The sequence below is a fragment of the Colossoma macropomum genome, unplaced genomic scaffold (genome assembly GCF_904425465.1).
Source record: "Colossoma macropomum unplaced genomic scaffold, Colossoma_macropomum, whole genome shotgun sequence".
Taxonomy (NCBI): domain Eukaryota; kingdom Metazoa; phylum Chordata; class Actinopteri; order Characiformes; family Serrasalmidae; genus Colossoma; species Colossoma macropomum.
In genome coordinates this window covers 267741-293272 of record NW_023495565.1, presented here as the reverse complement: position 1 = coordinate 293272, position 25532 = coordinate 267741, and the positions used below count along the sequence as shown (strand labels likewise).

The window sequence follows — 25532 nt, the reverse complement described above, 5'->3', positions numbered from 1 at the left end:
AATCCACCACCAGCATATCTGATTAATTTAATGAAGTATTGATTGAGCCAAACCAGGCACTGGATGATAACTAGAAAAATAATAGGGTGGCATGGTTATGTAAACTTTAATAATTTGTATGTACTACATCAGACAAGTTTTAAAAATGCATCAACAAGATGCTGAATGGTTAAAAAAGCTGAATATATATATATATATATATATATATATATATATATACATATATATATATATATATATATATATATATATATATACACATATATGCACACGCACACACACACACACACACACACACACACACATATATATATATATATATATATATATATATACATATATAGTAACTAAAAGTCAAACACAAAGTTATCAATCCATATAAATACAGGCATACAAATAAGGATATAAAATATGATTTCCTATTGAAAAGAGTTACTAGCCTAGATTGTGATGGTGGGATAACATCTACAAGATCTGTCTTGCTTGTGTATAGGGCATGAAGAATGTTGCAACATGGCTCATGCTCCAGGAAACGTCCTGCCCTCTGGGTAGAGTGTAGATTACCGTACCGGTCTAACCCAGTCATGTTTAACAGTGTGTTTGTTCTTACAGCAGCAATATATGTAAGTTAATGTAACAAGATTTTATTTCTAGTAGTTTTCGGTTAATTTCATTAGTCCATTCACCATGAAATGTTCAAACACTGTAAAGGGCAGTTGGCATTATCAAATGGTGTAGAAAAATGAAAAAAATGGGGGGAAGCCTACCCTCCTGGTAAAAAGAACTTAGTGCTGAATCCAAAAAAAGAAAGTTGAAGAGTAGAAAATGTTTCTTAACAAATGTTTCTGTGAATTACTTGTGTAATTCACAGAATGTTTGTTAAGCACATTAAGCTTAGGCACAGACAATTTTCGGCACATGGCCTTAGTATGTTCATTGCATTCTAGCCAACAACCCACTAAATAGTTCTACCAGTTACATAAACTTACACACTATATATATTAGCAACCATTTGGGATACCATAGCAACGGCTTAGCAACTTCTTAGCAACCACCTGGGATAACATAGCAATGGCTTAGCAACATCTTGGCAACCATGTGGGATAGCACAGTAACACCTTAGCAACCACCTGGGATATAATAGTAATGATATCTCTTAGTCACATTAGTCAATAGACACTTTAGTAAGCCAACTTCACAAATTTCCAGACGTTATTTCTGATTGCACATTTATGTCTACAAATATTTTTTTTTGTTTTTCCCACATAGCTAATGATGGTGAAGGCATACACTTTGTGCTGTTCAGTTCCTGGAGTACTCAGGATTGGGACAGTCTGGCCAAAAATGTATATCAATTTATATAATTAAAATTTTGAATTTTTTTGTAGGTTAACAGTGATTTATTATTCTAGGATGTCTCTTCACATATTCAGGAATGATGCAAATCAGGAATTTGCTTTCTCCATTTGACTGGGCAGGCCTGTTATCAAACTGGATAAGCCCAGACCTATCAGTGGCCACTCCCCAGTATGTGCACTCAGTGGTCCCCCAGCAAAGACGGAGCTAAATGATGTTTTATATGCAACGTCATTTGTCTCTTATGCGGGTCCCATACTTTCCTGGGCCACGCTTCTGTTGGGAGTACTGAACCACTGCATTAGGTTAAGAATACAGTGACAGTGTCCGCAATACAGTTTTCATGGTGATCATGCGACCGTGTCAGCGGAACACACAGGTCCTGTGTGATACTTTTCTCCTAAAGGTGGCAAGTTTCTGATAAAACTCATTCTTTAAAGAAACCTCTGTTAGTGTTCTCAACCCACAGATAGCTGTTAAATAACTCTTTCCTCACCTCAAGCTGTAGGATTGTGTAAATATTTTATTGGCTAATAGGAACTTTCCCACTTCAAGTGAACAAAGATGTGGAAATTGGTATACTGTTACTGCTATGAAACAGATCAGTCATTTCCTCCCTCACTGTCCCCCCATCTAGAACAGTCTGAGCTATGTAGAGAACTCACCAGTTACGCAACACAGTCATTTTGCCCACTGTCTTCCAAGACCCTCTACACTGATAACCTAGCAATGAAGAAATATCCAAAGACTGAGGCAAACCTTCACGCTTAGCAAGCAAAACATGCATTTTCAGGAAGTTAGTTCATGAAAGTGTGTGTGTCCTTATATCAGCATAATGATTAAGTCATAGACTAGATTTGCTGAAAAACTGGTGCAAACGTTATGGAAAATTTTGTGACATCACAAATATGACGAAAACAGCATATTTTATATTTCATCATTTTGAAAATACCAAAATTTTGTATTTATCACATTGAATTATAGTTTTAGTTGTGGCTCAGTTTGATTTCCAGGGCAACTGGTTGGGGCAAGTGCATATACTTTGAGGTGCATTGTAGGCTGTAATTTATATTCTAGTGCCCTAAGACAACTTCTACACTGAGACACTCTAGAAAATAAATAACTGAATAGAATTACTGAATCTGTAGTTACTCTACAACATATAAAACTAGACGTTTATATGAAACGCATTCAAGTTCACCATTGAGAATTTAGGGCAGCACTACAAACTGACTGACTCAGTGCATTTCTCTATAAGCAGCGATTTGGAACATTTGAAGCTAAACACATTGAGGGGAACTACTGCTGGGGTGTGTATTTAAGGTTGAATGTATTTTCTATTGCTTTTATACGACAGAGCTGCAAAATAAAGAAAAAAATAAAGTAAAGCAGCCCTCTGAAGGCTGCATGAATTTGCTTCAACAGGCGCAACTCTATCCGCCAAAACAGTAGTAGGCTTTTGGGTTACTGATAGAGCCATAAAACTGATGCAATATCCATTTTTAACTCAGATAACAAAGATTAACTCAAATGTCATTTTGTTCCAGCTAGTCTGTAAAGCATTTCAGAGCCCATCTTATTTGCTGAACTGTATTCTTCTAATGGCTAATTCTACTAGCCTACGTTTGGTTGATCTGCCGTCATATGCCAACCGAAAGGCTTCAGGCTCAGAATTTGACGTAGGTTCTGCTGTCACACTTCTTCTTCAAAATCTGACCAAACACGGGCTGCAAGTCAAATAATACATTATAAAAGTTACCTAATGTGTCTGTTCTACTAAAGTAGAAACGGTTAGGTGCAGCATAGAACAAGTCGTTACTTACCAAACCCTGCTCAGAGGAATGATACAGTTTTATGTGAAAAAGATCGAAATCACAAATAACAGCGCGGACATAACGCTCCTCAACCAATCAGATTGCGGCGTCGGAATTAAATGTGCTATAAACACAGGTACACGGGCTGTGCTAGAGTCGCCGTTTTTCCCGCCAAATTGGGCTCGTTTGAAGATGTAGTCGCGGGAAAAGAGATCTCAGTAAGCCATAAATTAAAACACTTTGAAAACTAGTTAAGTATACATACATACATCATCTAAACCGCTTATCCTTCTGGGTCGCGGTGGCGTGCTGGAGCCTATCCCAGCTGTCATTAGGCGGAAGGCAGGATACACCCTGGACAGGTCGCCAGTCCATCGCAGCACATATAGGGGCAATTTTAGCATGTCCAATTGGCCTAACTGCATGTTTCTGGACTGTGGGAGGAAACCCACGCAGACACGGGAGAACATGCAAACTCCACACAGAAATGACCCCGGTCGCCCGGCCGGGAATTAAACCCAGGCCATTCTTGCTATGAGGCGACAGTGCTACTCACTGCGCCAACACCACCCATCCAGACAACACTAGAGCACAGGGAGAAGGGGAGGGAAAAACTGAGTGAAAGTTGTGGGCTGGATCTCCCTCTCTACGGCCACTCTCCTGTTTTGTGGTGAGTCAGCTTCTGCTTATAAAACCGCCACGGACTCCTTCTCTCCCTCAGAACCGCAGGACTCTGCTGCAGAGAGAGAGGGAGAGCGCGCGCCAGAGAGAGCAAAATGCTGGGCAGCCCGGTGTTCTCCTGCTTCGTGTTTTACAGCACGCTTTTAGTACTAAAGATGTATATCATCGCCATCATCACGGGCCAAGTGAGGCTGCGGAAAAAGGTAAGAGTGAGAGTTCACTGTAACGAGTTTTTGTCTTTAAAGTTATCTTGGCGATAAGTAAAGTTTACTTGAGCTAGGCAGTGAATGCTATAGCTCTTGTATACCGCTGTAGCTGCGGCTTTAGTGTTACATTGCTGCGCCCAAATAGCGCATAGAAAAGTATATCTAAAAACAAAGAATGAAAAAATTAATATGACATGGCATCTGCTGTCTTTTGCCAGGCTTTCACAAATGTTGAAGACGCGATGAGGCATGGAGGAGAGCAGTTCTGCCGTGAAGATCCTTACGTAGAGAGGTGTAGAAGGTAAGCAAGCTAACGCCTCAATGGACCTCCATTATCTGCTAGTAGTCTATACGCTATGTCGCCTCGCGCACAATCTGTCACGCACACCAGCCTTTAAAAGCTTGGAATCACAATTCAAAAGTTCACAGTAAAATGAAATGCTGCAGATAAATGTATGGAGTGATTCTATGATGCTGCTTCCACTTTACAGCTTCACAGATTGCAGCTGATTAGTAGTAAGAAGCTGTAAAAACTTGTGGAAGACGTGACCACAATGGTGAAAAGAGCAGCAGATGCTTTCTTAAAGGGCAACTCCACCGATTTTTTAAAATTTCTACATAATTAAATGGTTAAGATGTAAACAAAGTCATTCAGAGTGGTTTGGTGTGAAATGCTCCCTTCAAGAGAAACTTACAGAGTCAGAACTGTTCACAGTGGAGGTGATAGGAACCAGACGTCCGCCTCTCAAAGATTCCTGACAGAAAGTTATTACATGAAGTGGCTTGATACACAATATCAAGATTTGCAATAGTTTTGTCTCAAAATGTATTTTAATGTATTTATTTTAATCCATTCACAGTGGAGGGATACATTCAGGGCGTTGTAAGGCAAAATAGTCCCCAAAGAATCTCTTTTTTTCCAGACTTACATCTATTTTACCATTACCAACATTCCACATGAAATCTCAGAAGAGACGTGTAGGTTCACAGGTGCTTTTGAATAGTAAATAAAATAGTTATATTTGTGTTGTAGACATTGCAACCCCTGGTTCCTATCACCACCACTGTAAAGAAAGCATTTTACACCAAAACACTCTTTATATCTCAGTGATTGAATTGAGCTGAAATTAGAATATATATATATATATATATAAATTTTGAAAAAAAATGGTGGAATTCCTTTCAGTTTAATAATTGAAATAGTTCTACTCAAGTTAACATTCAGAATGCCTTGTATTTGAAAAAAGGTGAGGCAGATATCTTATCAAGAAATGCCTATAAACAAATCATGTTCATTTAATAACTTCTTGTTGGTCCCAGAAAACAAATCATCTTGAAATACCTCACCCTTAGTGTATAAAGCCTATAAAATACACAGATATGCAAAGGAAACGCTACTCTGATTTTAGTCAGATAGCATGTTCAGAGCCTGCTGGACATCACAGAGTTAAATGTGAAGTCCTTAAAGTTTACACTGATGCAGATGCACTAATCTTGGTGTGAAATATCTTTGGCACCATCAGATTTTAGCATATCGGGTCTATAGACTGGAGGGATGAGGGGAGTCTACACTGCAGTGAATTAACTTGATTAAAAAGTGTACCTAATGCAAACTTTTCCTCATAAATAGTATTATACCAACACAATGTCTCTCAGGTTGGGTATAAATGTGTTAATGTATTGTACCTTATTTATGTGGAAATGATGTACACATAAGAATCAAGTCAGTGCATTGCCTTTCGTTCTTCCAGTGTTTCTCCCCCTCTGACGGCTGCAGTTTGGTTGCTGTTCAAGCTTGCTGGGAAATGATGCATGTGACCTGGGGCTAAAAAACAGACAGAAAACTTTTCCATGTCTGTTCTGTCTATTCCATGTAAGCTTGATTTCCAAAGGATACAGGCAGACTCATGCCTATGTACCCCATTTTTATTTGATAAACATTTAGGTGCAACAAGCCAGGCATCTGTATTTAATCAGTGGAGAGATGAGTTATGGAGAACTTATTAAAGTGAGTCATTTTTTTGCAAGCTGGATGGCTGACCATAGCCTGTTCAGTTATTTGTTTTTGTGTGGGTCAGGAATCTAATCTCATAATTTTCACATTTTACAATATTTACACTCCAAACACAATGGAACCAAAAAGTGTTCTTTGGCATGATGCCACAGAAGAACCACTTTTGGCTTTCTAAAGAACAGTATGAGGTTTTAATAACCAATTTTGGAAGTTAAGGTGTGTGAAGAACAATTTTAAAGTTTAAAGAATGTCCACATAATAATGTAAAGGTTCTATATCAGTAAACATCTTTCCCTAGAAACGTTCTTCCAAGCCAAGAACCATTTAGGAATCTTTGGTGCAGCTTCTTTCCGAACAGTGGTTTGTTTGTATGTGATTGTAAAAGTATGCGCCTGTGCGTACATGATTGAAAAAAATCCTAAAACAATATTTATGAGACCAAGTCTGACAGCCTGGAGGGAAATGCAGGAGTCTGTTGAAACTAAAGGCGTCAGATTTGTTTTTCTTCTTTAGGCTATCTGATCCGCTGTGGAGGTTAAGACCTGCTGTCTGTATGAACATTTGCAGAAATGCATCTGTTGGTATTCTCCATATAAGATCCAATTTAGAATGTAATGCTGTTGCACACTGCTTAGACTTCAGAGGAAAGATCAGATATGCGAAACGATAAGTGAAAGTGAAAAAAAAAAAAATCAGGGATCAACTGCCTGTCTAAACTAAGACTTATGTTTCTCTTGACTCTGTTCCAAGCTTAGAAAGCCCCACCATACACCAACAAGTCCATTAAACTTAGCGCTTTCCTTCCTCCATAGCAGAGGGGAGGATTTGAGCTGATTGCACACCTTACCATAAAACACATTTTTCAAATGCTCCACTAGCAGTCTTTATCACTGATCCACCTCATTTCCACTTGTTGCCTTAAAGAAAATCTGCCTGCTATGTTCACACCATTGTATTCATGTAAAACTGCATGCTCAGTGTTGCCATAAAATAACCATTTTACATTTCTTAACCTTGTGCTAATACTAACCATCATTAGTCCTTACCGTAACATTAATGCTAATGCTAACCATCTTTAGCCCTTACCGTAACGTTAATGTTAATACTAACCATCTTTAGCTCCCTAACGTAACCTTAATGCTAATACTAACCATCTTTAGCCCCTAACGTAACCTTAATGCTAGTACTAACCATCTTTAGCCCTTTACCGTAACCTTAATGCTAATACTAACCATCTTTAGCCCTTTACCGTAACCTTAATGCTAATACTAACCAGCTTTAGCCCCCTAACATAACCTTAATGCTAATACTAACCACCTTAAGCCCTTACCATAACCTTAATGCTAATACTGACAATCTTTAGCTCCCTAACATAACCTTAATGCTAATACTAAACACCTTCAGCCCTTACCATAACCTTAATGCTAATACTAACCAGCTTTAGTCCCCTAACATAACCTTAATGCTAATACTGACAATCTTTAGCTCCCTAACATAACCTTAATGCTAATACTAAACACCTTCAGCCCTTACCATAACCTTAATGCTAATACTAACCAGCTTTAGTCCCCTAAAATAACCTTAATGCTAATACTAACCACCCTAAGCCCTTACCATAACCTTAATGCTAATACTAACCAGCTTAAGCCCCCTAACATAACCTTAATGCTAATACTAACCATCTTTAGCCCCTAACGGAACCTTAATGCTAGTACTAACCATCTTTAGCCCTTACTGTAACCTTAATGCTAATACTGACAATCTTTAGCTCCCTAACATAATCTTAATGCTAATACTGAACACCTTCAGCCCTTAATGTAACCTTAATGCTAATACTAACCATGTTTAGTCCTCAGTGTAACCTTAATGTTAATACTAACCATCTTTAGTCTTTAATGTAACTTCAATGCTAATACTAACCATCTGTAGCCTTTAATGTAACCTTAATACTACAGTAACCATTTTTAGTCTATAATGTAACTTTCATACTAACCATTTTTAGCCCTTAACATAACCTTAATGCTAATACTGACCATCTTTAGCCTTTTTTGTCATTTAAATTTTAAGCTACAAAAGAATGTGAGATGTGTCAACCAAAATTAATCACTGTCTAAGCAGTGCTATGGCTTATTTACTTGGAATCTTTGACTTGGTTCATCTTCATTGAGAAAGCATTGGTTTACATTGAGACTACAATTACTAGACTTCCAAGTCAAACTCAAATTTGTGATGGCCAAGAGGTATACAAGGCTTACAAGTATGTTACAGATATAGTACATTCTAGGATTTCTTCCTCAGGCTGTTGTGTGTCAGCGCTTGGTAAAGGGGAAGTCAAAGCTAACGGAAGTCTCAGCATGTGTGAGATGCCACCTCAGCAAGTTTCTAACAGATGCCATTTGTATTAAATAAAGATGGCAGCGAGAACCTTTGTAGAAAAATGAGGAGCGGGTTTGTGGGGCTGTGCAAAGGGATCTTTACACTGTTAACGGGTAAAGGGTAATAACTTCATATATTAGATATTTTTGATCCAAAGAACTCTTTTTATGGCACTTTCATTTTTAATTGTAAAATATTTGGCCATAAAAAATAGCAAATAAAAAAACTGGACAGAATTGAACTCTATCTCCGTAGCAAATAACATTTATTACATTGTAATATCTCAAAATAGAAGTGAACCATTGAAGTGATTCAATTGAACAGTTTGATAACAGTATCCTGGACTAGCTGGTACTGTTAGCATATTTCCATTCATATAAAATTTGAGTAACTTATTAGATTGTGCATATATTCTCTTTTCAAATCATTTAGAGCACTATTCAAATAAAAGAAAAAGAAAAACGGGTTAACAGACATAAATAAGAGTTATTTCCTCTGATTAATGCAGGGAGAGAGATTAAGGAGGAAATGGCTCATAAAGGAAAGTACTTGCGGCTTTTCTGAGCAGAAGTTGACTAATGCAAGATTTTGTGGTGTTGACCTGCACTATTGCGAGAAGGCAATCTTGTGAAATTCCCCCCATGAGACGTCACATTTTGGAAACATGCAGGAATATTACCACTTCCAAACAATATGACCAAGTCAGAGCGGTGTCATGAGTCTGTTCTCCGCTTGGTGAAAGTGATGTTCAAATGATTGCACAAGGCAAATATGCCTATGCTCTGGAGTGAAAGTTTAGTCTGTGCTCATTTGACATTGGCAGACTTCATTGTCTGGGCTTGGGGCCAAGAGGCTGACTCAAAGGCAACTTACAACCCCTGATCTAAACCAGATGTGATGGCTTTCTTGTGCATGCATGCATGAATCTATGTGTTCCTGTATACAATCACACAATCACACAGTGCAGTGCAAAAGTCAGAGACCACCCAGTCAATAGTCATTAAATAAGTTATTAATTTTTCAGAAGATATTTCTGAGGAGATTCAACAGAAGATAATCCACTTGGAAGGAGAATGTCAAAGAAAAGTAACTGAAAATTAAAAAAAATACATGGTAGGTAGTAGCTGTCAAGAAACCATTACTGAGAAATTGTAAATCAAACAAAGTGTTCTCAGAACAATGGACTGACCTCCTCAGAGTCCAAACCTCAGCCTCAATATTTATAGGCTTATAGCCTTATAGCCTTATAGCTCATAGCCTTATAGCCATGGCCTGTTGTGCTTGACATTGTCCAGTTTGCTATAAGCAAATTGATAAGCATCGCTGAATGTGTTTGGGATTATAAAGCAATAAAAAATTGAGAATGCATTGGCCGTGCACTCCTTGTATAGTCTGAAGTTCACTTTGGAAGTTTGACTTGAAAATGCAGCCAACTTCTAAGACTGAACTTTGGAAGTGTTAAAAAAAATCCCTGCAGATTTCAGAAAACTGAAAGTGAGTCTCCTGAAAAGAATGGCAACTGTAAGAAAGACAAAGAGTGGACACATTACATACTGAAAAAACGTAATTATAAATGTGATTGTCTGTTAAATACATTACTTAAAGTCCATTTTGAGTGAAAATAATAAAAATGAAGGTCATTTTGTTACTTTTGTGTAGTACTGTTGTTGGGCAAAAATCACATTTACACTATTTTTTATACCTTTACCCCAAATGAAGTCTGTCAGCCAGGACATGTTTGGTGTCTTCTTTAGTTTTGTGCTGGATCTATGAAGCTAATGTACCTAACAAGCAGGTAACATCATACAAGATCATTACACACTTATGGTTTCTGATACTGTATGACATACTGTTATCTTAAAAAAAACAAACAAAAGTGCTAACTAAATTCAGCCTTTAAGATGTCTGCTGATGTTTTTACCCATGTGTATATTTGACTCACTACATTTGGCATAAGAGGATGTATGTCTCAAGAGGGGAGAAGAAGGAAAACAGTTTTCCATCTGTGTTTCTTTAAGAGGGGTATATATCACTTTGCGCTTCATGTAACTGTTGTGGAATGTGTCTGGGCATATGCTCATGGTATTCCTACTTGTGTGTGTTTTTCAGGGCTCATCTTAATGACCTAGAGAACATCCTCCCCTTCCTGTTCCTGGGGGCCATCTACTCCTTGACTGAACCCTCACTGGCAATAGCACGAGGTCACTTCCTGATCTTCTTCCTGGGTCGAGTGGTTCACAGTGTGGCATACCTGTTTGCCCTAAAAGCCCCGACGCGGTCGCTAGCGTACACTGTTGCTCAAGTGCCCTGTGTCTCCATGGTCGTCCAGATACTTATAGCTGTGGCCTCATTTGCTTGACATTGTCCAGTTCTCTATAAGCAAAACTGTTCATTGGTAACAGCCTAGAACCAGTGACCTTATGGGTCATGGTGGCTTGATGACTGAATATAACTGATTAAGATTAATTATGATGCTTTCAGTAAACACTGTATAGGTCAACATAGGAAGGATTCACCAATAAGCAACAAGGAGATCATCATTCATTTTTAACTGATGTTTAGGATATTTCCTTAATTCTGTATTATACAGGTCCATTGTCATTATCTTTTTATACATATATTTATATTGTAGTATATTCTGTATGTATGATTCAAATGAAGGTTATTTAATGTCTTGTCAGCTTTGAGGTTTTAGAACACTTGAAAGAACACTGAGACCTAGTTTCTTCAAGCGGGTGGACCGGAAAGCCTGCAAAACTAGTACCTCTGTTCTGTTTACAAAGCAGTGTCCACCATTTTCATTTCCAGCAGCGCAATGTGTTACACAATCAAGGTCATTTCACGAGCCTGTTCTGCCATGGTTGCCCACTTTTGAAAACAGTCCTCTGTCCCAGCTTTGCAAAATGCACTCCTTTCAGAGCTAATGTGGCGTTAAATAAGCAGCGTTATGCAAACGTTCTGTCTCTCTCTCTGGTTTAGAACTAATGGCAAGCATCTTCCCTACGAACAGAGTGACAAACAGTCTGCATATCGAATGCATAGTTTAACAAACAAGTGAGGTTAACTGTAGTGTTTAATGCTTAACACTGCAGTATCTTGAACATTAGGTCACGTAGGGATTTCTTACTTACATTTAACAGTACTGCTACTTCCTAAAGAAATTTTGAGCCTTTGTAGTGTTTCAGTATTTTGAAGAGAGTATTGTATATTAAGTTATTAAGACTTTTAATTATTTTACCTGTCTATGTGCCGAATATTCACATTTCTGGTCATGTTGCCAAATGTAAACATTAAGATGCATGTTTTATAATAAAGGTGTTGTCTAGAAGGTTGTGCGTGTGTTTGTGTGTGTGTTAATGAGTGAAAACAGTAGTTCCTTGGGAGTTAGATAATGGTCTACTGGACTAAAACCAAGTGCTGCATACCAGCATTCCATTGAGCTACGCAAGAACAAGAACAGGCAGAGTGGAAGAGACAGAGTGAGATATGGAGATGGTACACCTCAGTACATACATCTATCAAAGCATTACTTTGTCCTGTTAAAAGGGCATTACGCAGATTTTTCAAAAGTTCTACAAGAACGTCGTTCAGATTGGTTTGAGGTGAAATGTTGCATTGTAGAGAGGCTTACAGAGTCTTTTTTTACAGCGGTGTTGGTGAAATTGTGGTAAATCTAAAAAAAATACATTTCTTTGGGGATTATTCTGCCTATTCTATTCTATTAACATCCTGCATGTACCTCTCCATCATGAACCGATTTAAAGGGTTTTAAGGCTGAAACCTTATCATAAAACTGTCCAAAACAATATCTCACATTTTAAAAAGCAGTAAAATATTGCAATTTTATAATACAGTGTAAGAATTGTCAATAAGCAGCACATTTACAGAGCATGGTAAATGGTTAATCTTGGAAACCTGGCTGAAATTGTTGTTCACCCAGGAGACAGTGGAGATTTTGGCATGAATTATGGAAGCAGTTTACTTTGTTCAGTTATACATTCAAATAGAAAATACAATTGCAAATACATGAGTGAAAGCATTAACTAAGCAGAAATTTAAATTTCATTAAAGTATGGAACCATGTTGTAACATACCTGTTCCAAAATCATATTGAGTTTGCACTAACAACAAACAATGCATTCTGTAGGCCTAAGTGCAAGTCCACTCTCAAAAATAAAAGTGACAAAAAATGGTTCTTTGGAATGGTGTCATAAAGGAACCACTTTTGGTTCCCTAAAGATATTTCAGTGCATTGTTCAGGGAACCAAAAGTGGTACTTCTATGGCACCACTCCAAAGAACCCCTTTTTGGCACTTTTATTTTTAAAGGTGTACACTGACTTATCTCATACCAGCCAAAACATTTCTGGGCTGAGCATGTAGTTTTACATCAACACAAAGGTGTAAACATAAAAGGGAGATTTTCCTTGGAGCAACAACTGGAAACGAGGCGGCTCAGTGATAATGCAGTGGAAGATAGTGGTAGTGGAGTGTTTTTGTGATAAGGTGCTCAATCAGTTCAAATCATCTGTTATGGAGGAAGGAAAGCACTGAGTTTAATGGGCTTACCTGATAGTTGCATGCAAAAGTTTGGGCAGACCTAACCAACTTACATATTTTTGTTCATTTTTAAAGTGAAAAAGATCCAGCCTCTGCAGCAAATTATTTTAAAAATGACGTTTTCTTCAAATTTTAAAGCTCAGTTACTTTATATTTCATTAATTTCAAAAACAGAAACAAAATCACAGCTTGCAAATGCATTTTGTAGCCAGCTAGGAGTCTTTCTGTTGTTGTTTCAAGTATTTTTACTCACTCTTCCTTGCAAAACACTGCTGTAAGTGAAGAACTGAAGTTCTGGGCCCACAGATTCTCAATATTGTTCAAGTGAGTGGGACTATAAAGGCCATCCCAAAAGCTTTGGGTTGCACTTCTTGAAGTAGTTCATGACTGTGTCACATTCATTTATAATTTGGTGATATTTGGTGGAATCCATTCTTCCATCTTCCATCACTGCCAGGACACAACCCCAAAGCATAATAGATCCACCACGCTTGACAGTTGGCACTGCGTTCTTTTCATCAAATGCTGCTCCTCTGTTCTACAAACATACCTTTGATGATTGTGACCAGAAAGTTCTGTTTTTACGTCATCAATCCACAGGCGCTTGTTACCAAAATGCTTCTGGATCATCTAGATGCTGTTCTGCATGTTATTAAGTGTTAGTGAAAGGTTTCAGAGAATTTATTATACTCTTAAATTGTCATCAGCTGATAATTACTAAGAATTCTCAAATCATTACATATAAATTTTGATCATATATGCAGCCTATCAATAAGGTCAGTTCTGCAAAGGTTCACACAGATGGTGTGTCTTTTATTGCCATACAGCAACTTTCACCAAGTTATCAACTCTTAAAAGTAATTATCATTCCAATCTGAAGAGTTCCTGTTATCATAACACAATCATTGATGACTCAGTTAAACTATATAGTAAACAAATATGCACTGGTGATAAGATCACTGCAAATAATTATTAAAGGGAAGTGTGTGGGTTTGAGTTTTGCATGTAAACTTGAGCACTTAGCTTGGCTTGGGGCACGTTCCAGCCTGCCTCTCAGCTCACTGCTTCTGTGTGTTTATGTGTATGTGTCAGCACATGCCTATGGTATTCATGACTGTGTGTTTGAATGATATGAATATCATTATGTGTCCTTGGTACTGAGTATTGTAATTTCAGACTTAAATGTGAGGAACTTGTTGGAAAATGAAAGAGAAAGGATGGATGGAAAAATGTCTGTAAAGAAAAAAGAAGAAAGAAAGAGAACAAAGAAGAATCTTTGGTTCTGAAATAGTAGTATGTACAGGATTTTAGACATGGGGTGACAAAGGGGGCAAAGCACACTAAGCAGTGGCTATTTACTTATAAGCAAATGTGCATTTGCAGAATATATGACTTGTGCTTTGGTTGTAAATGAATGGCCACATAATGACAATACTGTATGGCTTCATTTTTGCTCTACAGCTCTTACAGGGGGGGTGTGGGATTGGAGAGAAATTGGATATATGTCCATCCGATCACTGATAGTGAGACAAGTCTCCTTTTTTTTAAAGGTGCAGACACCCACTGCACAGTAAAGTGGAAGCCAATGATGTGGCAGAAATTTTGGGGTGGCATCTAGGGTGACCAATCAGATTTCAGGGAAAGACAATGGCCACTCTGGCCACCCTGTCCGGTCCTTTAAAACCATGCATGCCTACCTGTTACCTCAAGCAGGAAAGAAGAAACGTATTCTAATTACATGATTATTGGCCTGATGTTTGTGGTCTGATGTTTGTGGTCGGATGTTTCCTTTTTATATTTACCCTTCCATAGCAGATGTTTCTGTAGTCTAATGGGGAATTCCACAGATTTCTCAAAATGTTTATATCTGCATAATTCAATCATTAAGATATAAACAAAGTCATTCAGAGTGGCTAATATGAAATGATCCAGTCTAGAAAAAGTTGGTGTCAGAAGTGTTCACAGTAGCAGCTCTGCTTAAAAAAAAACATAGAAAGTGTTAAGTGTTTTCAACAGGGAGGAACCAGACATCCAAACCATTTAATGTTTCTAAAATCTCCCTCACAGAAGGATATCAGATAAAATAGTTAAAATAGGTTGCATGATGCCTGAAATACTGTTTTACAAAAGATTTGAAAGGTTTTTTGTTTTGTTTTGTTCTGTTTTTTTTTTTTACCTAAAATGTACTTTAGAAAATACATTCATGCCAAAGAGGAACATGCAAGGTGTTTCAAGGCAAAGTAGTTCCCAAATAACACTTTCCCCCCATTTAATCACTATTTTATCAATCATCAGCATTACATATAAAAACAAAGAATACACGTGTAGAGACATCGTTTTCGATAATGACTGTAAAATGGCTATATTTGTGTTGTAGACATAGCGACACCTGGTTACTATCACTATCGATGTAAAGACAATCGGTACGTTTCTCCAGAACGTACATCAAACCATTCTAAATTACTTTGTTTACATATCAAACCCTGAATTATGTATTTAAAAAATCGGTGGAAGTGCCCTTCAACAGTGTTCTGAGTAGACATTATTCATTTTAAGTGTCCCACCAAAAAGTCTGTCTCATAGACTTTACCTGACACCCAACACTGCCATCCAGTGGCTGATATTAACACCACACACCATATAAACACGGCACCAGAGTTCACTGTATTGCGAGATCTGAAGGAGCTTTCCATCCCCTCTCGACAAATCCCGGTCCTTGTGAGATTCCCTTTTTTATTTTTTTGGATTATATTTATTATTATTCTAATAAACTTTTATTTGTTTTATTTCTTTTAATCGGATGCTTACTAGTGTAATGAGCAGAATGAAATGATTTCTTTGCAGTGGTGGTGATGGGGGTCACGATGTTTACAACAGAAATATAGCCATTTTATTGACTATCCAAAACCACCAGTGAACCTACACGTGTGTTCTGAGTTTTAGATGTAATGTTGATGATAGTAAAATAGTCATAAATTTGAAATAATAGGTTTCCTTTAGGGACTATTTTGCCTTACAACACCCTGCATGTACCCCTCCGCCATGAATAGATTCAGATAAATGTACTAAAATTCAATTAAAATTCAGATAAATTGAATAAAATACAATTAAAATACAATATCTATCACAAAACTATCATAAAACAATGCGTCTGATATATCTAACTATTTCATGTAATATCTTATGTGAAGGAGCTTTTAGAGGCGTCAAACTCTTCAGACATGTGGTTCGTATCACCACCCTGTGAAGAATTCTGACTCAGCAAGTTTCTCACGAACGGGCTATTTCACATCAAACCACAGTGAATGACTTACAGCTCATTCATTTAATTATGCAGAATTTTTGAAAAATCAGTGGAGTTCCCCCGTAAGTAAGTAAGCAAGTAAGTAAGTACAAACAAACAAATAAATATTTTAAATATACATTAAATTACTGGTATATATAAAACTCACTGTTTATAAATATGGGAATAAAAACAATGCGTGCATTTTAGAAGGTCAATTCATTTTCAGTGTCGAATCTGCGGAAATTGTTTACTAAAACCGCACAACGTGTATAAAATTATGCCATAGATCTAATGAATTTGGGAATACATATAACACTTGTATGTCTCTTTTTACTGGGGAAACTGTGTTTTAATACATTTACTTACTGCTACGGGCGTTTTGTCGAATCCAGACTTATTTTCTTTCGCTACATTTACCAGGTCATCCTCCTTGTATCATGGCGGCGCCCGCAGGAGGCAGCGAGGAGCGGTCAACAGCAGGACAGCAGAATGAGTATTTACAGTACAGTGTTATTTTGGAGCACCTTATTGGGAACAAGAGGCAAATTAAAGAGCTGAACCCGAGCGTAATGGGGGGCTTACCGAGCCCCCAGAAAACGGAGGAGCAGAAGCTGATAGAGCGCGGAATGGAGAGCTGCGCCTTTAAAGCAGCACTGGCCTGCATAGGAGGTACATGAACTCTCACTTCCACTAAATATCCACAAATGTCCACACACCCATTCTGATAAAGTGAATTCAGCACGAAGCTGGTCAGCTTCTTGTTCGAACTTTCCCGTTCCCTCTTAAATGATGTAGCAGTTGCATGTAATTCCTTCACCATATAACGTTAACCCTAGCTAAGGTGGAACGGGAAACTTCGAACAAGAAGCTGGCGAATAGAAGCCAATTTCAGCCTCGTGAATTCAACTACTTCAAGGTGCACGCAGTACTTACACAGGCGTTTCGTTGTGCACACGTAGCTAGCTTGTATAATCTCAATAGAAAAGCATAGAATGAGACGCTCTGGAGCAACTACACATGAGCCTAAGGTCATCATTCCCAATGCCAAGCATCAGAACAGTAGCAGTTATAGAACAGTTATAAAGTCCCCCAGCACTGGGCAGTGGAGCAGTAAAACTGTGTTCTAGAGTGATTGAGCTAATACAACATCAGTTCCTGTCCTCCCTAATGCCGTAGACTAAATGCAATCAAATCCTCACAGCAATGTTCGATCTAGTGTAAAACCCCTTCAGAGGAGCAGAGGTTGTTACTGCAGCAAAGAGGGAACAGACTCCCTATTAATAATGAATTCAGACATTTTTTTTAAGTTTCTTATTCAGTCATTGTAATATGAACAAATCCATTCAGAGTGTTTTGATGGGAAATGCTGCACTGTAGGGAAACTTACCCACTTGGATTTCTTTACAGTACTGATGATGGATACCAAGGCTTGCAATGTCTACAATGCAAATATAGTACAAACGTACTCTTAGTATTTATATTAAATGTTTATAATGGTGATAAATCTGACAAAATAAGTTTTCATTGGGAACTCTTTTGGCTAATAGCACCCTGCATGTACCTCTCCACCATGAATAGATAAAAAAAAAGTTTCGGCAAATCCTTTTCTAAACAAAACTGTTGCAAAACAGTGTCTGAGGCTTTAGACATCATATTCATAACCATTTCCTCTAATAACTTTCTTTGAGGGACCTTTTAGAGTTAAACTCTTCAGACATCTGGTTCCCAGAAACACCAAAGCGAACAGTTTTGACTTATCTTATTTGCATCTTAACAATTTCAATATGCGGACACCCCATTGTCTAGCATTCGTTTTAACACCTTGATATGTTGAATGTGTTTTTCTGCTAGGTTTTGTGTTGGGAGGTGCTTTTGGAGTCTTCACAGCAGGTATTGACACCAATGTTGGGTTTGATCCCAAAGACCCACTGAAGACTCCCACAGCGAGAGAGGTTTTGAGAGACATGGGTCAGAGAGGAATGTCTTATGCCAAAAATTTTGCCATTGTTGGTGCTATGTTCTCATGTACAGAGTGCATCATAGAATCAGTAAGTTTCATTCATTGTTATTCTTTTTTCCCCTTCACAGTACCTGTTTCTTGCTCTTTCATGGCATTGTCATGTCTGTCTTGATTTAGACTGTTATATGTATATGTATGTTATATTTACAAATAAATAAATAAATATACCTGAAAACACAGTGGTCACCAGCGCTCCTCCTGAAGAGCTACTTTTCTGCAGATTTCTTCTCCAGCTGAAATCGTACACATCTAATCCAGCTAATCAATGACGTGTGGAAATGATAATGTGATGGATGAAGTGTGGTAAATTATGGTTAGAGCTAAACTCTGATAGGGAGATGACCACTAATCCAGGTCTACTGTAATACCCTTATCACTTAGATTGCAAAATGACTCCATCTAGTGGATCTCTGTGCCATTTTCCTGATACATGTATTGTGTATATAACACTGATACTGTCTCTCGTCCAGCACCGTGGTAAATCTGACTGGAAAAATGCAGTATACAGTGGCTGTATCACGGGAGGTGCGATTGGATTCAGAGGTAAGACTCAGATTGGCATTATTCTTTATATACCAAGTCCCAGGGAGCAAAGTGTAAGATATTAAAGGTGTTTGTATGATATTACAAACATTGTGTCAAACATGCAGCAGTGTTAGAATTAATAAAACAAGATAGAAATGTGATAAAGCACTGCTCAAAACCAGCTGAATTTTCAGACATACCTGAGTGTGACATCTAGATGTGACCTAATATTCCAATGAGAACACTTATTTGACATCCTTCTGTCCAACATTATCAGCTAGCTCAACCAAATAAGCAGGTAGAAATGATAGAAAGTGAGTGCTAAGCTAATGGCGATTCACATGAACCGTTTCTGATGGGGCTGAAGTTCTTATTCGAATTTCTGTTCCACCTTGAAAGTTCTAGATTAAACAGACATTGGAAGCTTCTAAAAGACATTCCATGTCTTACTTGAAGCTTGTGACAAATATGTTAGCATATATTTTACCTTGTAGCAGTTTTACAAAGAGCTGTAAAGAAGCAGTAAAGAGCTGCTGCCACTATTTTCCTTTCCAACAACCCACTAAATAGGCTGCCACTTACATTTAGAGTCAGTGACTGGGACTTCCAGAAGGCGGAGTGATATTATTTCTCACAGAGTTGGTCCCAATCATTGGACATCAAAATGTGTTTGGTTCATTCCTCTGTTGCTTTGTAATTATTCTGACAGTTAATCTAATCCGTTAAGGCTTCTCCTCACCTCTTGGAGTCCCGACCAGTAGGAGAGCTTGCTTAGCTTTATCTATCTAGATATCGCAAAGAAAAATAATTCCTGATTGGCCAACATTCTGCCTAGCTTTTCAAAGGTTTAACTCTTTCGTTTCCATTCGAAAAGAACAATGAAACAAGTAGTGCTGTATTACTTGCAGAGGGTAAATACAATCATAATACTATTGAATAAAAATGATTTAAAATTTAGACATGCATTTCTTTGTTTTGAGAAAACATTCGACCTTAGTTGAGGGCCTAGAAGGCTCTGGGGGTTCCCCTCTGATTATGTCCCTCAGCCTCACCGGTTTGACAGAATTGACAATTTTATATTGTTTTTGTTCATCATGTCATGTCCTCTCACTACAATACCCAGCATGTATTTCCCAAATATATCCTACAACCATTGCAATAGATGGAAACTGTCACCTACTGCTAGCCTAGCCACTGAGCTATAGGCTAATAAATACAACCAAGCTTGCATTAGTCTCTTACCTAGGTTGTTGATTCTATGTGTGTACAGCACAAAGTGGACACTAAGTTTTTTACCCTTTCAGAAAGAGGAAATGACAGACAGACAGATGAGTTTGCTTACTAATTTAGATTTCGCTCAGACTCAAAGAGAGTGAGACTGTGGGAAATGTATACATTTGTTAAAGCTATGTGGGCAGAAGAAGCTACATGAGCCTTGTGTGGCGAGGATGAAGCTTACGCAAGCTTTACCAAAGATTGTGGCGAAATGCATTGGCCATTTCAGTTATTTATTATACATTTATGTGTGCATGTATAAACATGGATTTAGGCTCCCTGGGACAGATTGGCTCTAATTCAGTTACAGTGATCTGTTTCTAATTATTAGTTCTCGGTGTACTGTACTGAAACTGCCTGTTGTCCTCTAGCTGGCTTGAAGGCTGGAATTCTGGGCTGTGGAGGTTTTGCTGCTTTTTCTGCTGCCATTGAGTACTACCTACGATGAACATCAGCTTCACGACCTCCTGAGTCAGATGGGTTACCAGTCTTTTGGGACGCACAACAGACAAGAACGGACACTGAATATAGGACTTTTATTTTGGCAGGCTTTACTTGCTTGTCAAATGATTTGGACTTGTTCTCATGGGGAACTAATTTTCCAATGCAGTTTCCGTGGTGGACCAGTTGGACAAGTGTACAATGTATTTTTACGAGTGTGGACATGTCCTATGTGTAAGGGTCAGTATAGGCTGTTCTTTGCTGAAGTAAATGTGAAACACAAGTCATGTAATAACTTGCATCATGGTTGCTATGCAAGCAAGTAAAGTGAGTAAAAGTGTATTAATATAAGATAAATAAGAGCTCTCTCACAAAGGTGCAAGGCATCATTATGATTTATCCTGTCAATGTATGTGTCATGATGAGAGGAAGATGAGAGCAAATGTTCATAAAGGATTTTTTTGGTCCTTGAATAGAATCCTACAGCTTATAAATAAAATATTTAAAAAGTCTTTGGGTGGGCTGGTTATGTAAATGTAGACCAGTAAGGCATAAAGCATTATTGATTTAAAGGTGTATTGTCCTGCAGTGGTAAAAATAACAGTAAAGAACTAATAGCAGTTTGGGTTGTACAAATCACTATTGTTCCTGTGGTCATGTCCAAGTTTGTAGACACCTGCTCATCCAATGTTTCTTCCAAAACCAGGGCTATAAATAGGACGTGTATTCCTGTTCAGCCTCCACACTACTGGGAAGACTTTTCACTAGATGTTGGAACATTGCTGTGAGGATTTGATTGCATTCAGCCACAAGAGCATTAATGAGGTTAGGTACCGATGTTGGATGTTTTGTTTTGGATCACAAATGCCACTGCAACTCATTCTGAAGGAACTGGATGTACTTCATCAGTCCAGAGAACGCAGTTGCATTGATCCACAGTCCAATGCAGAGGATGTTTATACCCCTCTAGCCAGTGCTTGGCACGGGGCATGATGACTTATACAGCTGCTCCACAGCATCTAATTCTATTTGTAATGTTTTACTATGGAGAAATACACAACCTTCGTGTGCAGTTGGACGCCTGTGTCAGCAATGAGTGCAGTAGCTGAATTTACTAATTAGAAAGGGAGTCTGGATACTTTTGGACATGTAGTTCATATGGTTTTGTTTTTTAAGGTTTGCACTGCAGCTGTAAAGCTACTGCAGTTAATAAGTAATGGGAGCTCATATGGCCTTGGCCATCTTTGGTTGGATGGGAGGGCATTCTGGCCTAAAATGAGCATTTAATATGTTATCTGACTTGTGTAATATTTCATAGCACCCCATTGTGTCCCTCAGCCTCAGAGGCTTTGTAGAATTCACGATTTTGTATCCTTTTTTGTCAACGTTCGTCACCACTACCCATCATTACACTACCCAGCATGCATTATGTAAATACCTCATACAGCCATTGGGAATCTAAGGGTGGGCTACTGTGGCACCACTTTAGGGTGCAAGTAAGCATGTTTACACAGATGTGGAGATTTTTCTTTCTGGCTTAAGCACCCCTTTAACTTTTGAAACTAAACATCTTAATTACCTTACATATCAAGCACATATCAACCCAAAACATCAAGTGAAACACAGAGACACACAAAGTTCCAGCAAATAAGATTTTACTTCTCTGAAAAGGGTGTCTGGATTCACAAAATTCAAAAAAATAAATTCCTCTCAATCACCTGTAGGTTAATTTCATGCAGTAGCCCATTCTCTTTCAAACGAGAAATTTCTCAAAAGGTCACACCACACACAACACTCCAATATATATATATCAAATCTGATATATAAATATATTTGAAAAATCAGAATGTTATAAAAAATAAGACGAGGCAGGGAGTGTTAAAGGTTGTCAATGTGGAAAATCTGTGCGTGAAAATTGCAGCCAAATATGAAGTGACTCACAGAAAGGAAGCAAACCCATGTCAGGGTATGATAAATGCCCATGCTCTGGTTGTGTCCCAACTCTGAATGAGTTCCTTCCTCCCGTACTTGCTTCTATGCTTTGTAGTCTCAACGGAGCTGAACGTGGAGGTCAAAAAACGGGAATGTGTTTGAAGAAGCGCTGAATGATGATAATCTTCCTCTTGCATAGTAAGATACTGTCACACTGTAGTTCAAGTATGGATGGGCAGCTATTACTCTGCCTTCATTCAATGCTAATGGGCTGCATAGCTAAGCTAATCATGCGCTAACTGTGTTACATGACGCTATGACAAGTAAGATCAAAGAATCGGGAGGTATTTGTGATGATTTCATTAAGATTAAACTAAAAGAAAAGCACACCAACAAAAAAAAAAAAAATGAGACAGACAAGACTCTTACAGGGGCTAGCTCAAAGGGAAAGTTGCTAGCTTAAAAGACACCAACATAAAAGATGGATTATGGTGTCCTTATTCTGTTTTGATACCTCCATTCTTTAAAGAAAAGGTTCACCAGTTTTTCGATAAATTCACCACTAACAGTCAAGAGTACTAGGACCAAGTGTACTCAGCTCCGCAAAATTTTAAATTGTTATATATTCATCTTTGCAGGGGGCCACCATTTGACCTAATGCACTCCTGTAACGTTAACAGTCAAAAGTCTAGGTAAAGCTCCAGGAAAGTTATTGCACTCACCCATTCGTTAATCTCAGGGCAAGTAAGGCCAGAAACGTAAGAGATATTTTGAAAAATTGATAAACGTTCCCTCTGCAGTCTGTGACCACTACCTGACCAGAGCTCTGGTGTGCGCCAAGCTTGTGTGGACATTGCACACATATTTAACACAAGGCACTGGATTTTCGATTCGAGTTTCAAGTCCATAAGTTTTCATCTGCATGACAACAGGTGTTCAGAAGTCAAATTTTTGTAGAACAATGTATTTGCATATTTAAATCTTTTTAAAATCTAAACAATTATATATTGTCAGTGTCCACAAAGAACAAGTATCTTGATTTTTTGCAAATTTTAGTTTTCCACATAATCTGAGCTCGGCCCTTTACATTGTGTGAAAATCTCATGATGATTAGACCAACAGAAATGTTCCAAAACTGCTTCTAATAAAATCTCTTTACGTTAACTTGCATTGAAAATTAAGAACGTTTTTGCCCTCTCCTGTAAAGTTACCACAGAGGTCCATGTGTATACATCACTTCAGCTTACTGATACTGCATCAATCAGACCTAAAACAAACCTCCAGAACACATGACCACTAAAAGACGCTCTGAACCTCACAAGAATGCAACGAAATCTAGAATATTTTTAGAGCTTAGTTGGGTTTTAAGAAGAAATTTCTTCCTAAGAACGGTTGGTGAATGAGGCCCAATGTTCCTAAATCTCTGTACTTTCGTATTAAGACTTTATAAACTCTCAGTTAAAGGAACAGTTTGGTGAAAAAAAATTCCCCTTTACCCTAAATGTAATTAATCAGCCAAGACATGTTTAACACTTAGTAACATGAGTCTCTTTTAGCTGTTTTTTACTGATTTACTGAATTTAACATATTGGAAAAATAAAACAACATTAAATATTCTATAAAATTGTGCCTCATTTTATGTTTTGTGTGCGCGCTAATATATATATATATATATATATATATATATATATATCTGTAAAATGTAACATGATATTGATAGGCTAACCTATAACCTGTATATGAAAACAATTAAGATTTTCTTAAAAAAAAGTTCTTTTTTAAAAATAAGAATTGCATTAAGAATATTCTTATGAAGGTCTTAGTGTTTGTCTTAAGATCCTTTGTAAGTTTTTTTGTAAGTCTTAGTAAAGCTTTCATGAATTTGGCCCTTGTCTTGTGTATGAATAAAAATAACTGCCTGGTGACGTTGCCAAGATGGCCAACGAGTGGACACTTTGCTATACTGACTTTGCTAAAAACTGTAGCAGCAGCCATCTTAGCCTGAATTTTGTACATACATTTGCAATTTGAGGCAAACTTCAGACACCAACATTTTGGCTGACTGACTATATTTGAGGTAAAAGTAAAATTGTGTAAATCAGATTTTTCATCAAATTATTACTTTAATGGCACACAGCAGTGCACTTGGGAGTGTGGAAGTACAGAGACTAAGACAACATCTCATATGTAAAGGTGAGCTTTTGTACTGTTATGACACACCGTCTTCTGTCTCAGTTATCTGTCATTGCTGAGTAAAGTTCCTGACAATCTTTGGACTATCAACCCTAGCCTTGCAATGTCACAAGTCATATCAGTAACCAACAAAAACAAACGAAACCTGAAGACTGGCTGTTTTCAGTGTAAGGTTTTGTGTATTTTTACAGTTGTTTTTAAACTCACAGTTTTATCTTTCGTATCTGAAATAAACCTCTGTAGACAGCAGTTAATGTTGTCTATACCAAACCCTGAGCAGAAAGGAAGCCTCACTTCAGACTAGGCCTAAGACTTTATATATTACTGTTAAAAATCTGAAAATAAGATAATCAGGATTATGTTTGCCTGTTTTCAGTTATCCTGCTGAAGCTGACCCTTAAGTTCTAAGTAACAGATTCCACACAGATATACTGCATTCAATAGTCATTTCACTAAAAATGCTACTTGTATATGATCTGCAAATCACAGTAAAAGTGCACACACACTTTTCTCTTTGAACCATAAGAGAATTAAAAGTCAAACTGAGAAAAGTCAACAAGAGCAAGAATATTCTCAGTTTCTTGCTTATGGTTATGATTTCTAGTGACAGGAACAAGGTGGAAGGATGTAGACCAAGTAAGAAAAAACATAAAAGAGTATCTTAAGATGCTTTTGGGAGTGTTAAGATCATCATAACTGGTAAAGAGAGTGTTCTGTGTGATGCTCATTCTACCATTTAAGAATTATCTTTGTGCTAAGATGCTTTTGGGAAATCCAGCCCAGGTCAGTCAAACACGCTCATGTTGCTAACATAAAATAAACAAAGATAACACTATGCTAATGTACCTGCAAAC

At 37.7% G+C, this 25532-nt stretch overlaps 2 protein-coding genes across 2 annotated transcripts; both read left to right on the top strand.

The window, feature by feature from the left end:
* The first annotated feature begins 3802 nt into the window (after window positions 1–3802).
* On the top strand, window positions 3803–11779 carry ptges (prostaglandin E synthase). The gene is made up of 3 exons (XM_036562992.1): window positions 3803–4054; window positions 4276–4358; window positions 10557–11779. The coding sequence occupies exons 1-3, from the start codon at window positions 3947–3949 to the stop codon at window positions 10804–10806; spliced, it is 441 nt and encodes a 146-aa protein (XP_036418885.1). The 5' UTR covers window positions 3803–3946; the 3' UTR covers window positions 10807–11779.
* Window positions 11780–16712: 4933 nt separating this feature from the next.
* Window positions 16713–21065, top strand: timm22 (translocase of inner mitochondrial membrane 22 homolog (yeast)). Its single transcript, XM_036563013.1, has 4 exons — window positions 16713–16961; window positions 18144–18340; window positions 18783–18855; window positions 20484–21065. The coding sequence occupies exons 1-4, from the start codon at window positions 16730–16732 to the stop codon at window positions 20558–20560; spliced, it is 579 nt and encodes a 192-aa protein (XP_036418906.1). The 5' UTR covers window positions 16713–16729; the 3' UTR covers window positions 20561–21065.
* The last annotated feature ends 4467 nt before the right edge of the window (window positions 21066–25532 follow it).